General features: G+C 32.7%; 1 protein-coding gene and 1 pseudogene across 1 annotated transcript; one reads left to right on the top strand and one right to left on the bottom strand.

Annotated features, from left to right (window-relative positions):
* The first annotated feature begins 2,358 nt into the window (after window positions 1–2,358).
* LOC110733841 lies at window positions 2,359–3,962 on the top strand (annotated as a pseudogene).
* A 9,134-nt stretch (window positions 3,963–13,096) lies between these two features.
* On the bottom strand, window positions 13,097–14,176 carry LOC110733957 (dof zinc finger protein DOF3.5-like). Its single transcript, XM_021914023.1, has one exon. It carries the CDS (start codon window positions 14,174–14,176, stop codon window positions 13,097–13,099), a length of 1,080 nt encoding a protein of 359 aa, XP_021769715.1.
* Window positions 14,177–14,489: the final 313 nt, after the last annotated feature.

Genomic DNA, 14,489 nt, shown 5'->3' with positions numbered 1-14,489 from the left:
CATTGTAACCCTTACATATATTGATCAATGGATATCTTTTGAGATTTCCTAACATAGTTAGAAGTGAATTAAAAAATAAGATAGTGCGGTTTGAAATGTTTTATTGATTTAAATGAATATAAAATACAAGGCAGTCGGGTTAGTTATATATAAGACTCTATTCTTTTGGGCTTATTTTCAGTTCAGGTGGTTTTTGCTCGGTTCATTTTAGGAAGTTTCATTTAAGTTCAGTCAAGTTCAATTCAAAAAAAACAAGGCCTAGATCAACGAACATGGTAAAATAAAATAACATAAATAGTCCAATTTTTCGAAAGTTACAACAAAAAGAGAACAAAGGAAGTACTCCTTTCGTATTTTAATAAGTGTTACACTTTGACTTTTTTTATTATTCACATAATGATGTTGACTTAATTAATTATTTTATTAATATATAAAGGCAAAATTTAAAGAACGACCCGAGAGTGTTAGATAAGATAACTAAAAGTAGAAATATTGAATTAAAATGAACATTAATTACACCGATCAACGCGTGATTTTGGCATGCATACATTCCCAAATTAATACTACGTATCATTTTGAAAAATATTTTTAATTCTTATCTAACGTCCCGGGGCGTTTGTTAGCAAGATGTATATAAAAAAAAACAAATATTATTATATAATACATCGTTGGATTCGGTTATAATATATACTTCATAATATCAATTTTCCTATAATTTTACTAACATATAATTAAATAAATTAATGGTTAAAGTCATATGTATAACAATTATTAAAACACATAGGGAGTACTCCCTCCGTTTTGTAATAATCGCAATACTTTCCTTTTATGTCCGTTTCATAATAATTGCAATACTTTCTTATTTGGTAAAGACCCACTATTATTTTATTTATTATCTCTCTTACTAATCTCACTTTCACAAATATTTTATTATTTCTCTTTCCTACCAACTCCACTTACACCACTTTTTTGAGGAAGTACTAATGTAATATTGTTATGCATTTGCAAATCCATAACAAATACTAAAATATTAAAAATCACATGGAAAAGAGAGAAAGGAGGAGAGAGAAAGGTGAGTAAGACTACTTTTAATTGTATCACTAAATTGACCCATTGGAGTATACTGTATAGTGACAAAATAGTGTGGTCAAAAAAGGGTAAATGAAAGAAACGCACACCAAAATGGCCATAGTAGCTGAACTAGCAGTAATGCAAAGGTAGCCGCCTCGAAGATTCAATCATAATGTCGGCATCTGCGCACCTGCTTCTTTATTATTTTTATTATTATTATTATAATATTAATCCCATAATAAATTAAATAGACTTTATATTTTTATTAATATTATTCATATATTTTTCTTAGTTGTCTCTTCTTTTACTTCTACTATATACTATTACTACTTTCTTAGAAAGTCAAATTTACGCAGCACCTCATTTTTGCATGCATGTCCCTATCTTTTCAACATTTGTATTTAGTGGGTTGTTTCATTTGAACAATTAATCTATTCATTTTGGTTTTTCATAAATTGTGTTTAATTATTGCACCTATTATGTTTAATAGTCTCAAGTAAAGTCCTTGAAATCAATTTTATATAGACAAATCAAAGATTATGTCTATTTAATGATTTACAAGAAAAGTGGAGTAGTAAATTAGTATAATGTTGTAAAATGTATGTAGTAGGACTCATGAAATTGCATAAATTTATGTATACAATAAATGTAGGATCTTGTAGTTAACTTATATAACGAGTACAATGTGTATGAAATTTTTGTCCCTAAAATATATGTTCTGTATGACTTTTTATGGTCAAAGATATTAAAGAATATTCAAGTGTTATACGCAATTACTTTTATGGTTAAAGATCAATTTCATGTAATACATATATGTACTGTGTATTTCAACAACTTTTAGTATCGAAGTTTTGCATAATTGACCACCAATTGTCGAATGTAATATGAAAACCTTTAGTTTAGGCTCAAAATCTCTGTTACTTAAGATAATTATTACTACTCACTCATCATGGGATTATAAGCAAAAACCTTAAAATTTTCTCTTAATCTTGACATAATCAACAAACCTGTTTTCCAAAAAGAATATTCCTGAATTTTGTAGAAAAATTCCACTAACACAACTGATTATTATTATAATTATTATAATCATAAAAATACAGCCAAACTTTTGCAAAAACCAGGTTGTAATATATTAATCAAAATAAGAAGAAAGTTGTATTAGTCATATACGATTGTCTTGAGCCTTTCAATTAGTTTGAAAAGTCTACCTTAATTTTTAATAAAAATATATTTCATTTCTTTGTTTTTTCCGTGTTTTGACCTTTGAATTTCATACACTGCAACAACCTTACATATATATATATATAACACCAAAAACCATCAACTAAAACAACAAATAATCTCTCCATTTCCAAAACCTTCAAACACTTCAAAATCCAAATTACATATTACAATTACATCTTTAATAATACCTTCAAAATTAACCTTTAAAAAGTCAACCAAAAATCACCAAAAAATTACCCAAAAAAAAATGGATCACAATGAAGAAATAGATGTTCCACCATTTTTCATTTGTCCAATTTCATTACAAATAATGAAAGATCCAGTTACAGTTTCAACAGGAATTACTTATGATCGTGAAAGTATTGAAAAATGGGTGTTTACTAACAATAATACAACTTGTCCTGTTACTAAACAATCTCTCAATATTGATTCTTCTGAATTTTTTCTTACACCTAATCATACTCTTAGGAGGCTTGCTCAATCTTGGTGTACTCTCAATGCTTCCTATGGTGTTGAACGCTTTCCTACGCCGAAGCCCCGGTTACGAAAAAACAAGTGTTGAAGCTTATTGATGATGCCTCCAACTCGTCGGCTCACCACCTTGTTAAGAATCTTGAGAAGCTCAAGTCTATTGCTTATGGGAGCAGTGCTAACAAGCGTTGCTTGGAGACTACCCCGGGTGTTGCCGAGTTCTTGGTGCGTCTGATTGTAGTTAGTGAGTCGGATGAAGATAATAAGCATTGTACTTACAATAGTGTGAGCGATGAAGCTTTGAGGATACTATCTCATCTTCAGATATCGGATGAGATGGTGTTAAAGAAAGTGTTGAAGGAGAATGAAGGATTGTTGGTTGATTCATTGGTGAGGATCATGCAGAAGAATAGCTACGAGTCGAGAGCGAATGCTGCAGGGCTAATGAAGCAGCTTGTGCAAGTAGCCGAGCCTACACAGTTAGTTGCATTTAGTCGCGAACATTTTGTAGAAGTAGTCGAAATGATAAAAGATGATGTATCCCCTAAGGCTACCAAGGCCGCGCTTAAAGTGTTGGCCTTGGCGTGTCCCTGGGGGAGGAACAGGATTAGGGTTGTCGAGGCAGGGGCGGTCCCAGTAATGATCGAGCTTCTATTGTTGTGTAATGAGAGGAGGAATATTGAAATGGTACTAGCAGTGTTGGACCAGCTCAGCGGGTGTGCTGAGGGAAGGGCCGAGTTGCTAGGCCATGCCGCGGGTTTGGCTGTGGTGTCAAAGAAAATCCTTAGAGTGTCTCATTTTGCTACGGAGAGGGGGATAAAGATATTGTACGCAATTTCGAAATATTCGGGAAGTCCGAGTGTGGTGCAGGAGATGGTGCAGTTAGGGGTGGTGACGAAATTGTGCTTGGTATTACAAGTTGATTGTGAGGCAAAGACAAAGGAGAAGGCTAGAGAGATCTTGAAGATGCATGCTAAGGCTTGGAAGAACTCTCCTTGTGCTCCTGCTCATGTCTTTGGCTTTGATTAATTAGTTAGCTGCATCAAATTGATGTAGTCCACAATTTCATTTCATTTAGAAAATTGTCATCATTTAATTCATTTTTTGGTGTACATAAAAGGATCCATTGACCAAATAATTATTGAACTTAATCTATTAATATAGATTTGATTTAACTTGAGCATTAATTTATTAAATGGATCCAATTCTTCTTTTACACACTCATGTTGCATGTCCAATTTTCTTCTCCATTTTTTTTAAAAAAAAAAAAAAATTAGGAGTCCAATTTCTTCTAATTCTTATGTAAGATTAAGCACTTTAATTAATTAGTGATCGATTTACTCACTAAATCACTTTGATTTCCTTATATTTGATGTATCTTATTTAAAAATAAATGAAGGATTTGGCCTACACAACTCTTTATTAATCAAACGTGACTAAAATAAAGATATGGAAAACAAAAGTGAAAAAAAAATATATATAGTAACGAGATATATGAAACATTACAATGATTAATTTAATGAAAGATCGATTTCTATTAAATAATTTTTCCAATGCAATTTTGTCAGATTCTGTTCACGATATGTTTCTACTTAGGTTGTCCGTTAAAGAAAACATGATCTTTCCTTTGCAATTGTCAAAAAAAAAAAAAAAAAGAAAACATGATCTAAGAAAGCTATTGAATTATTAGTAGGTAGTAAAATCAACCAAAACTTCTAAAGTAAGCTAGACGATGTAATTGATTTTGTATTATTATAAATTCAATGCATTTTTTTGTTAAAGAAGAGGATTAGAAAATTTGACAACCTTTTTCTTAAAAAGTGCGTAGGCTGAGTTAGTTTTAAAACTCACGGAATGATAATATGTATCTATAAGATTTTGCGGTGTAATTATTATGCAAAGTACATGATTTATTGATCAAAGAACTTCAATTGTTGAAGTATATCTTACCAAATATTATAAGTGTCACATTGAGAAAAGAAGCTAAGAGAGAGTCAAACTTTATAGGCTAAGGGGCTACTCCTCCTATTGCCATATGGTTTTGGGATGGAACCTCCTTTGGACTTATGAAATGAACTCTCTCTCTTGGTTTGCGGGTGCGGTTTAGACTCGTATTTAACATGGTATCATAGGCAGACCCACAATATGAGATCTGTAAGAGGCTACTTCTCCTATTGCCATATGATTTTGGGATGGAATCTCCTTTGAGCTTATAAAGTGGACTTTCTCTCTTAGTTTGAGGGTGTAAACTAGACCCGTATTTAATATCAATTGAAAAGTCTCAATTTATATTCGATGTCTCGTGTAAAAAACTGTAAAAAAGCTAGCTAGAAGGTTTATGATCATCAACATTAGGTATAGAGTCGAAGAAACGATGTTGTCTACTCTGTAAGTTATATTGTTACTTTTTATTTTCAAAATATTTTTGACATCGTGATAGAGCATGGAGCAAGATGGAGAATAATAATTCAAAATCTTCTGAAATCTCCATTTGACAAAGGAAGTATATTTCTTTTATCAAAAGATGGGTGCAAAGTGTAGTCTACATTCATATATATAGACCTAACTAATGGTGAACATTTATTGCGAAAAAAGACCTTAATAATAAGGGAGTGATCCTAGAACTTTCCTCAAATCTCAATATTTTAAGAAGTCTATCCAAATTAACTGAGTTTTACAGCTTTCAACATTTCAGAATTTGAAATATAGATATCAAATTAATAAAATTAAAAACAATAAAGATATGAAGAATATGTCCTCTTCATTTATAAAAGACAGCAATTTATCGTATAGTATAATCTGAGGTTGAGCAAAACGGTCAAACCCACATGTATAGTGTGCAAATGTTGACTAAGAATTAGTTTTCATATATAGAGTAAGTACAAGTGCGCAACTTTTAACCATATTGTCCATATATGCAAATTTAGTCAATTGTTATGGACCCTGTCAAAAATGTTTGACAAATTATATGTTCATGGTATTAAAAGTGTTATTTTTTTTTAAAACAATTAAATGTTTATGGTATTAATAGTTTATTTCTCTAGAAATTTCGGCTCTTTTTTTTTTTTTTTTTTTTTTTTTTTTTTTTTTTTTTAAATGGTGCTTTTTTAATTACCCTTAAAGTCGCAATTACTTACTATAAATGTTTCTCATGCATTTAACAACCTTTTACTTCGTAAATTTTATGTAATTGGATGACCTAGTCATAACGTTTAGTAAAAAATATTATTGACCATTTATTACTTTAAATTTTCTACTAGCTACTTCGAATGTAATTAAACAAGTTGATCAAAAATGAGTTTGGGTTAAGACAATAGGACTTAGGACTTAGGAACACTCAATTAAGGCCCTATCGGCAAAACTAGCTGTGAAGCACACTGATTATGCCAGCTCAGATATAGGCCACGTCAGCAAAGAAAAATAATAGTTTGTTAGAGTTGCCAACTCAGCATAACAAACTCTCTTTTCTGTTTATTGTAAGAATTCTGTGTATAAGCTATTTTAGCTAATGTAAATCATTATTCAACACAATAGTAAAATTCTCTCATCTTTTTTCTACTTTCTCTCTCTAAAGTTCTCTCTAATTTTTTTCCTTATTTTGATACTGTTTTCATAAATCTGATATGGTATCAGAGCTGCGAAGCTATTTCATGGAGTTTTTCGACTGTTTCTCATTAACTTCGTTGTTTGTAAGTTTCTTGATCGTTTTTTCTTAGTTCGTTGCAGTATTGATTGAGGTGTATTTTCTTTGATTGAAGAAATTAATTGTTAGAAGAATTAGTTGATTTGAGGTATTTTTTGGAGAAATTCTTGATTGAATTTTTTGGAAATTGTTGTAATTAGTTGAAGTTATTGGTTCGATTGCATTTGTCTTCTAGAATAAACAGTTGAATTTGTTAAATTTTTTGGTTTGATAATGGCTTGGGAAACTAATTAATCGCAAGATCATACGCAAAATCCTGTTTCGCCTTACTTCATTCATCCAAATGATAGTTTGAAAATGGCTTTAGTTCCTGTAAAATTTGATTGTACTGGTTATGGTGATTGGAAGAGATTGATGATGATAGGATTATTTGCTAAAAATAAACTAGGATTTGTTGATGGATCGATTACAATACCTAGTTCAGATGATGTTTGTTATAATGCTTGGAGAAGATGCAATGATTTGGTGATTAGCTGGATTCAAAGTGCTTTAGAACCAGTCTTGGCTAGAAGTATTTTTTTTTTTTTTTTTTTACCACAGCAAGGGAAATTGGCAAAATTTAGAAGAGAGGTATGCACAATCCTTAGGTCTTCAGTTGTTTGCACTACAACAAGAATTTTCTGATTTACAGCAAGGTAATCAGTCTATAGCATAATATTTCACAAAGATGAAGTTGTTATGAGATGAGTTAGATGGTATGAGTCCACTTCCAGCATGCACTTGTCCAAAATATTGTACTTCTAACATTACTTAAAAACTGGTGAAACAAAGAGAAGATTAGACACTAATTCTATTTTTGATGAAGTTTAATGAACAATTTACAATGGCCAGAGGAAATATCCTGATGATGCAGTCACTGGTTCTTGTTAATCATGCATATAGGCTTCTTATACAAGAAGAAAGGCACAAATCGGTTGTCAATTCTTTACATTCTAGAGTTGAAACACATGCTCTCATGGCAGATAAAGGTTCTAATGAGCCATATGCTTTTATAGCTGACAAAAGAAATTTTGATAACAGATATAGAAATCAAAATTCTCAAATTGGCAAGGTTAATTTTCGATACCAAGATCGAAACAAGGGAAGGTTTGATACTAGAAGACCTTCACAGTTCTTTTGTGATCATAGTAAAATTCTTGGACGCATAATTGATAAATGCTTCAAATTACATGGTTACCCTAGGGATTTCGAGCAAAATAATAAGAGATATGCAAATTTTGCTCAAGGAGGTGAAGTTAATAGTGATGCTGATGAAGTTGTAACATCCTCTTTTACCTGGATTAGTATAGTAAGTTCAAAGAATTCATGGAAGGCCAGAATGATAATTGTGTATAGAAAGCTAATAATGACAGTTCAAAAGAAGACATTGCAACATTTCTGGCAGGTAAACTCTGCTTGATCTCATCTTGTAAGTGGAGCTATAGATCATATGTGCTATGATCTTAAATATTTTACTAGTTTTGATAATGTGACTGCCGGTGATCATAGTATTACAATACATGATGGTAGTGTGGTGGAAGTAGCACACATAGGGGCAGTTTTTCTAAAGGGAATTACCCTTAAGAGTGTGCTATATGTGCCTGGTTTTAAGTTTAATCTGGTATCAGTTCCAAAGTTATGTTCAGATTTGGATTGTGAGGTGATTTTCAATTCTGATAAGTGTTTTGTTCAGGATCATTCAATGAGAATACATCTTGGTAGCTTGAAGAAAGGTTTATACTATACACCACTTCAACAATAAAGATGTTACCTGTTCCTTTTTCTATTGATGATCAGCAAGAAAATAACCAGCTGATTGCCATAGTTGCTTTTGCAAATCATCAAGATGATGCAGAAAATAAAGCCAAGCCTTTTCATCTTAGACTAGGCCATTTGCCTTATTCTCAGCTTAGACTAATTGATATTGTATGTAATTAGTTCTAAGGAGTCAATAAGCACTATATGTCAATTGTGTCCTGCTGCTAGGCAGCATAGACTTTCTTTTCCTTATAGTTCTATCAACACTTCAAGACCTTTTCAACTTTTGCATATTGATCTTTGGGGTACTCATAGACTTGTAACTGACAACAATTGTTCAATTTGACCATTGTTAATGATTTTGATCTCTAGATGTACTTGGATTCATTTGATGAAATATAAATCCGAGACTATTTCTATTCTAGAATCTTTTACTGCTTTTGTAGAGATTCAATACAAAATGACAGTTGAGTGCATTAGATCTGATAATACCTTAGAATTATGTGAGGGTGAAGCAAGGAAATTTTACCTAAAAAAGGGCATTATACATCAAACAAGCTGTGTTGATATACCCTAGCAAAATGGAGTGGTGGAAAGGATAAATAAACATCTTTTGGAGATAACTAGGGCAGTGCATTTTCAGTCTAATGTGCCAGCTCGGTTTTGGGTGAATTTGTAATGTGTATAGCCTATATCATTAATAGAACTCCTTTAAAATGTTTGGGTTTTGTTTCACCTTATGAGAAGATTCATGATTAAGCCCCAGATTATTCACATTTAAGAGTCTTTGGGGAGAAGTAAATTTGACCTTAGTAGAACCTCATATTTTCTTGGGATATTTTTCCACTCAGAATAAAATATAAAGTGATAATTTAAAGTCTAAGAACATTCATGTGTCTAGAGATGTACGTAATTTTTCATGAAAGACATTTTCCTTTTCACTTTCAGCCTTCTTCTTCTTCCAGAAATTCACTCTTTTTTATTTTTCTTCCTGCTAGTACTCTGAAATTCTTGTGTGAATGTTATTGTGTATGAAACTATCAAGAAGAGTACTATCAATAGTATAGAGAGGTACAAAGCTAGATTAGTGGCTAAAGGGTTCACACAGAAGTATGGCATAGATTACCTAGAAACTTTCTCTCTAGTTGTCAAGAGATGTCAGCTATAAGGTGCTTACTTGCTCTTGCTGCCTCAAAAAATTGGAAAGTGTCCTAGCTAGATGTAAATAATGCTTTTTTCCATGGAGATTTGTTTGAATAAGTATATATGAAAGTCCCAGAAGGTTTACAATATGCTCCTAATCAAGTTTGTAAACTTAAGAAGTCTTTATAATAGGCTTAAGCAAGCTTTAAGGCAATGGTTTGCCAAATTGGTTCATGAATTGGCGCATCTTAGTTTTGAGCAGTCTAAAAATGACTATTCACTCTTTATTAAGCATAATCAGGGTCAAATGGCTACAGTCACAGTCTATGTTGATGATATTTTGGTGATTGGAACCAATTCAAACAACATCTTAGAGTTGAAAAGACATCTGCATTCTACCTTTAGCATCAAGGATCTTGGAGAGGTTAATTACTTTCTTGGCATAGAAGTTTCAAGAACTGATCTTGTTTTTGTTACTACCTAGAAGAAATTCACAAGTGAATTACCGAGAGATTTTGGTATGGATTTGTCCAAGCATACCGTCACTCCTCTTCCTATTAATTTGAAGCTGTCTGCTATAGAAGGAGAAGTTATTTATCGTACAGTCTATAGGTGTTTGGTAGGAAAGCTCAATTTTTTGACTAATACTAGACCTAATCTCTCATAGAAAGTTCAAGCCTTAAGTCAATTTCTAAGTGAGCCTAGAATTTCTCATCTTACTGCTCTGCATCACACATTAAGATATGTTGTTGGAATAGAAGGACATGGAATTTTACTCAAAGCTTCAGATGAATTAATGCTTCAGGCTTTGTTTGATTCTTATTGGGTAGCATGTGTTGATACCAGAAGGTCACTTACCGGGTACTTATTGCTTCTTGGTAACTCACCTATCTCCTAGAAATCCAAGAAACAGTTTATACTTTCAAAAAGTTCCCCTGAAGCTGAATACAGGGCTATGTCTAATGCAGCTTCTAAGATTATATGGTTAGTAAGACTTCTGGAGGAGTTGGATGTTCAGAATCTCAGACCAGTGACCTTGAATTATGATAGTCAGTGAACCATCTATATAGCTAAGAATCCTGTCTTTCATGACTGAACAAAGCATATAGAAATAGACTGCCATTTTACAAGGGATAAAGTGATGGAAGGCTTGATTTCCCTAAGCTATTTGCCTACTGCTCAGCTTGCAGGTTTATTTACAAAGGTGTTGCCTTCAGCTCAGTTTAATGTTTTGTTGTCCAAGCTTGGAATGCTTCAATAAGCTTCCAACTTGCGGGGGGTGTGAAGCACACTGATTCTGCCAGCTCAGATATAGGCCACGTCAGTAAAGAAGAATAATAGTTTGTTATGTTTATTATGATACTTTGTTAGAGTTTCCAACTCAGCATAACAAACTCTCTTTTCTATTTATTGTAAGAATTCTGTATATAAGCTATTTCAGCTACTATAAATCATTATTTAACACAATAATAAAATTCTCTCATCTTTTATCTTTCCCTCTCTAAAATTTTGATACTGTTTTCTTAAATCGCGATCTGATACTAGCGGTTAGTGTTTATATGTTGAGTAGTTGGTATATGTTAACTCTCCAAGTAGCTGGTTATAATATAATGTCAGTGTTCTTTGAAATTTTAAAATTCAATTAATCAAAGTTGTATTCGAAGTATAATGTTTATTATTTTTAAGTTAACTACAATTTGATTCAACATATACTTCGTTAATTGTTATTCGTAACTTTTCCGTATATTTTATGAGATATAAAAAATTCCAAAGTTACAAATAACAATTAACTAAGGTAGTATTTGATTTTGCAAGAACATGACCACTTTAAACTCCAGTAGGTGTTTAGTTTGCTACTTTGCATTATTACTCTGTAATGGAATGCTAAAAACTTTTATCTAGTGTTTGTTTTTTAATTATTTTCTTACCCATACCTTAAAATCACAAAGCATATGAGGCTTATATACATTCTAAGGGGAGGTGAGATGACTCATACCATACCTTGATATTTAAAAAAATTTGTTCATTTTCATCAAAAAAAAACCCTAGCCTCATCTCTCTCTTCTCCCTCCTGAACTCTAACCTCCTTTGTTAATTTTGAAGGGGCTCCATCGGATTTTACCGGTGGAAAGCCCCAATCTTTATTTCTTTTAAGCTTTTTATTTCTTAGGTAATAATAATGTCTCCCTTGAAAGAAAGGGTTTATCTCCCTCAAAAGATAAGGTTTTTTTCGATCTTTTTCGAAAGACATGGTTTTTCAAACTCCTTCGAAAGACAAGGTTTTATTTGTGTTTAATTTGGTCTCCAGTTGTGCGGGACTATAGTTAATTATTGCTCTGATTCGGGTTACAAAATCAGCACAAGAATTTTCTTTCTCACAAAACTACGAAGCGGCGACCGATCCACTCAAAAAGTTGTATGAGACAACGAATCGAGAATGTGCTGAATTATTATATTTATATATTTGGATTCTTAGCCCTTCCCCGATCAATTCTTGTTTGAATTTGTTAAATTCGTTTTCATTATCGTTAATTGTCAATTGTAGATGCCGTATGGCTTTAATGAATGAAATTTAGTATCGTTTAGGACTTCTTTAAAAAAAAAAAAAAACAATTGTTCATTTTCTAATAAAACCAAATATATACCTAGTATTTATAATTAAGTTCCAATCTTAAACCACCCTTAATATATTCTTGATTTCAAACTCATACAAATTTGTGAACTACAGTACAAGTGTAACACTAATAATTCATAACTTGACATATAATAACCTAAAATGGCTACAAACAATATTTAGCTAACATTAGAAGTCAATTATGTAGCTTTACACTACTTTTAGGGAACAGAGGGAGCAATAAAACATCCGAACTTAGCTTTGATAGTTAATGCTACATGCTTTATTAGAAGATTCCAACTACTAGAAACAGATAGATTTTATGCATGGAACTCATGATCCACGGATTCATGTATGCATGGTCAAATTATTGGGATATAATATTATATATTAGTATAATGAATAAGTTTTCTCTTTAACTTTCGATTTATAGAGCGAAGGGGGTTTTATAAACAAAAACCTCCAAGCTATAATCAGGAGTGATTATGTGATATTACTGGTTTGGATGGCTTAATTAGTTTGGAAAGTTATAGGGATGATATGATATTCAAAACATGGCATCAAGTTGTCGTCCTATTTAGATAATTACCACTATAGCTCTTAATACATAAAATGATTAAAAATTGAACTTGTCTTGTGATTTAGAAGTCACAATTAAGTTCGAGGGAGTCTTACCATCTACTTGTATTTTGGAATAGAGAATATCTTTACCTTTCTCCATACTCTCAAGTATTGACGTGTGTAGTTGAGCTGATTGACCTATAAGAGATGTCGATTTAGTAGGATCTTTCTTCTTACAAGAAATATGAAAAATTATACACGTTGTATGATAGCTAATCGAATTAGCTATGCATCTTTATGCCATTTCTCCATCCAACTATATAATCTCTGAACACCATAAATATCCATTACACTTTTGATTATTTATCATACACATTATTCATGACAATCAATTAACCTTTCTATACATTTATAATTATATATATACTGAAACTCTATATATGAATGCATGAAAACCAAACAAAATTCACAAGCTTATTCACATTTTTTAACTCACAAGAGATGAGCAATATAAAAATGTGAGCAAAGCCAAGAAAATATTAAAATCATCCCAAGCAAACTTAGCCTCTTTTTTAAGGCTTCGAAGAAGAAGATGAAGTTTCAAAACCTGGTAAATTATCAAGTGGACTCCAACTCCCATTGTTGAACAATAAGTTTGAAAATTGTGAATCTGACTCCAAGTCTTGTAGCCTTATTGGCACTTCCAAATCATTACCATCGTCGCGATTTCGATGTTGAAGTTGATGATGATGATGATGTTCATTCAAATCCGAACCTTCCCACGACACTGGTTGATGATGATGGTGATGTTGATGATGATCTTGTAATAATAACGTGTCGCCGGGCAATGGCGGTAAGCCTAGTTCATCATGTTGAATGGATACATCATCATGGTCATCATGTTGATGATGGTGAATAATTGGTCTACTAAAATCTGTTACAAATAACACTTGATTATTATCATGATGATTATGATGATGGTTCATCATTAATTCGGGTATAATGGGAAGTGGTTGAGAGAAAGTAGGATGTTCTTGTTGCACTTGTAACACAACTTGTGAAGAAGGAGCAATAGTAGTAGCATCCGGTATGCTAGACAACTCAACTAATGGTGGATTATTGTAGCCACCATTAGAGAGTATATCGTTACTATTTTCGGGTTTTTGTGTCAAGAAATTGGCGTAAACAACCGCAAGGTCGATCGGAGGGGCCACGGAATCCGTTGGCGAGGTGGTGGAATCAACTATGTTGTTGTTCAAGTTACCATAGGAAACATGCCCTTCACCAAGTTGATCTTGACTATGATGATGTTGATTGTGATGACTACCAAACATGGTGTTATTATTCCTAGAAGTGAGCCCATGATGGTTTGAGGATGGATGAGTTAGCCTTAGGGTTGTCGACCGAGACCTCCGGCTCTTCCGGCAACCACCACCGACGGGAACGTTCCGAAGGGATCCACCTTTAGTCCAATACCTTCTACAACCTTTGCAAAAATACCTAGGTTGTGTAAGGCTATAATTGTTGTAGTAACAAAATTTGGTGTTAGATGAACCACACCTAGGACATGTAGGTGCCATATCCCTCCATCCTCTTTCCATAACCAAATCACTATCTACAACATTAGCTAAAATATAGCTAGGAAAACCCATTTATTTTTGTACTAAAAAGTACAAGAAAAATGCTCCTTATATATGTGATAGTGTCGAATGCGATGAATTAGTAACTTAACTTGTATGGGAAGAAGCAAAACAAATTTTGTGATGCACATGATTTAGAGTATTGGGCTGGCCGTTAGAAGGACGGCCACTAACAGCTCCCTTAGAATATTACGGCGTGTCGGCGTTCGAGACACGTGGCATGATATGATTGGTGATGATGAAGGTAACGTGGGATGCAAATGCCTTGGGGTTACTCAGGTTTTCCTTAAGAGAGCAGACAACTTTGGAGGCTTAAAATTGTTCA

Source organism: Chenopodium quinoa, unplaced genomic scaffold (genome assembly GCF_001683475.1).
Source record: "Chenopodium quinoa cultivar QQ74 unplaced genomic scaffold, ASM168347v1, whole genome shotgun sequence".
NCBI lineage: Eukaryota > Viridiplantae > Streptophyta > Magnoliopsida > Caryophyllales > Amaranthaceae > Chenopodium > Chenopodium quinoa.
The sequence above is the reverse complement of the archived record's forward strand: the minus strand, read 5'-3'. Positions and strand labels throughout refer to the sequence as shown.

What these genes read in the sequence shown, in the direction of transcription:
- LOC110733957 (XM_021914023.1), bottom strand. Translation starts at nt 14,176, where the DNA reads ATGGGTTTTCCTAGCTATATTTTAGCTAATGTTGTAGATAGTGATTTG.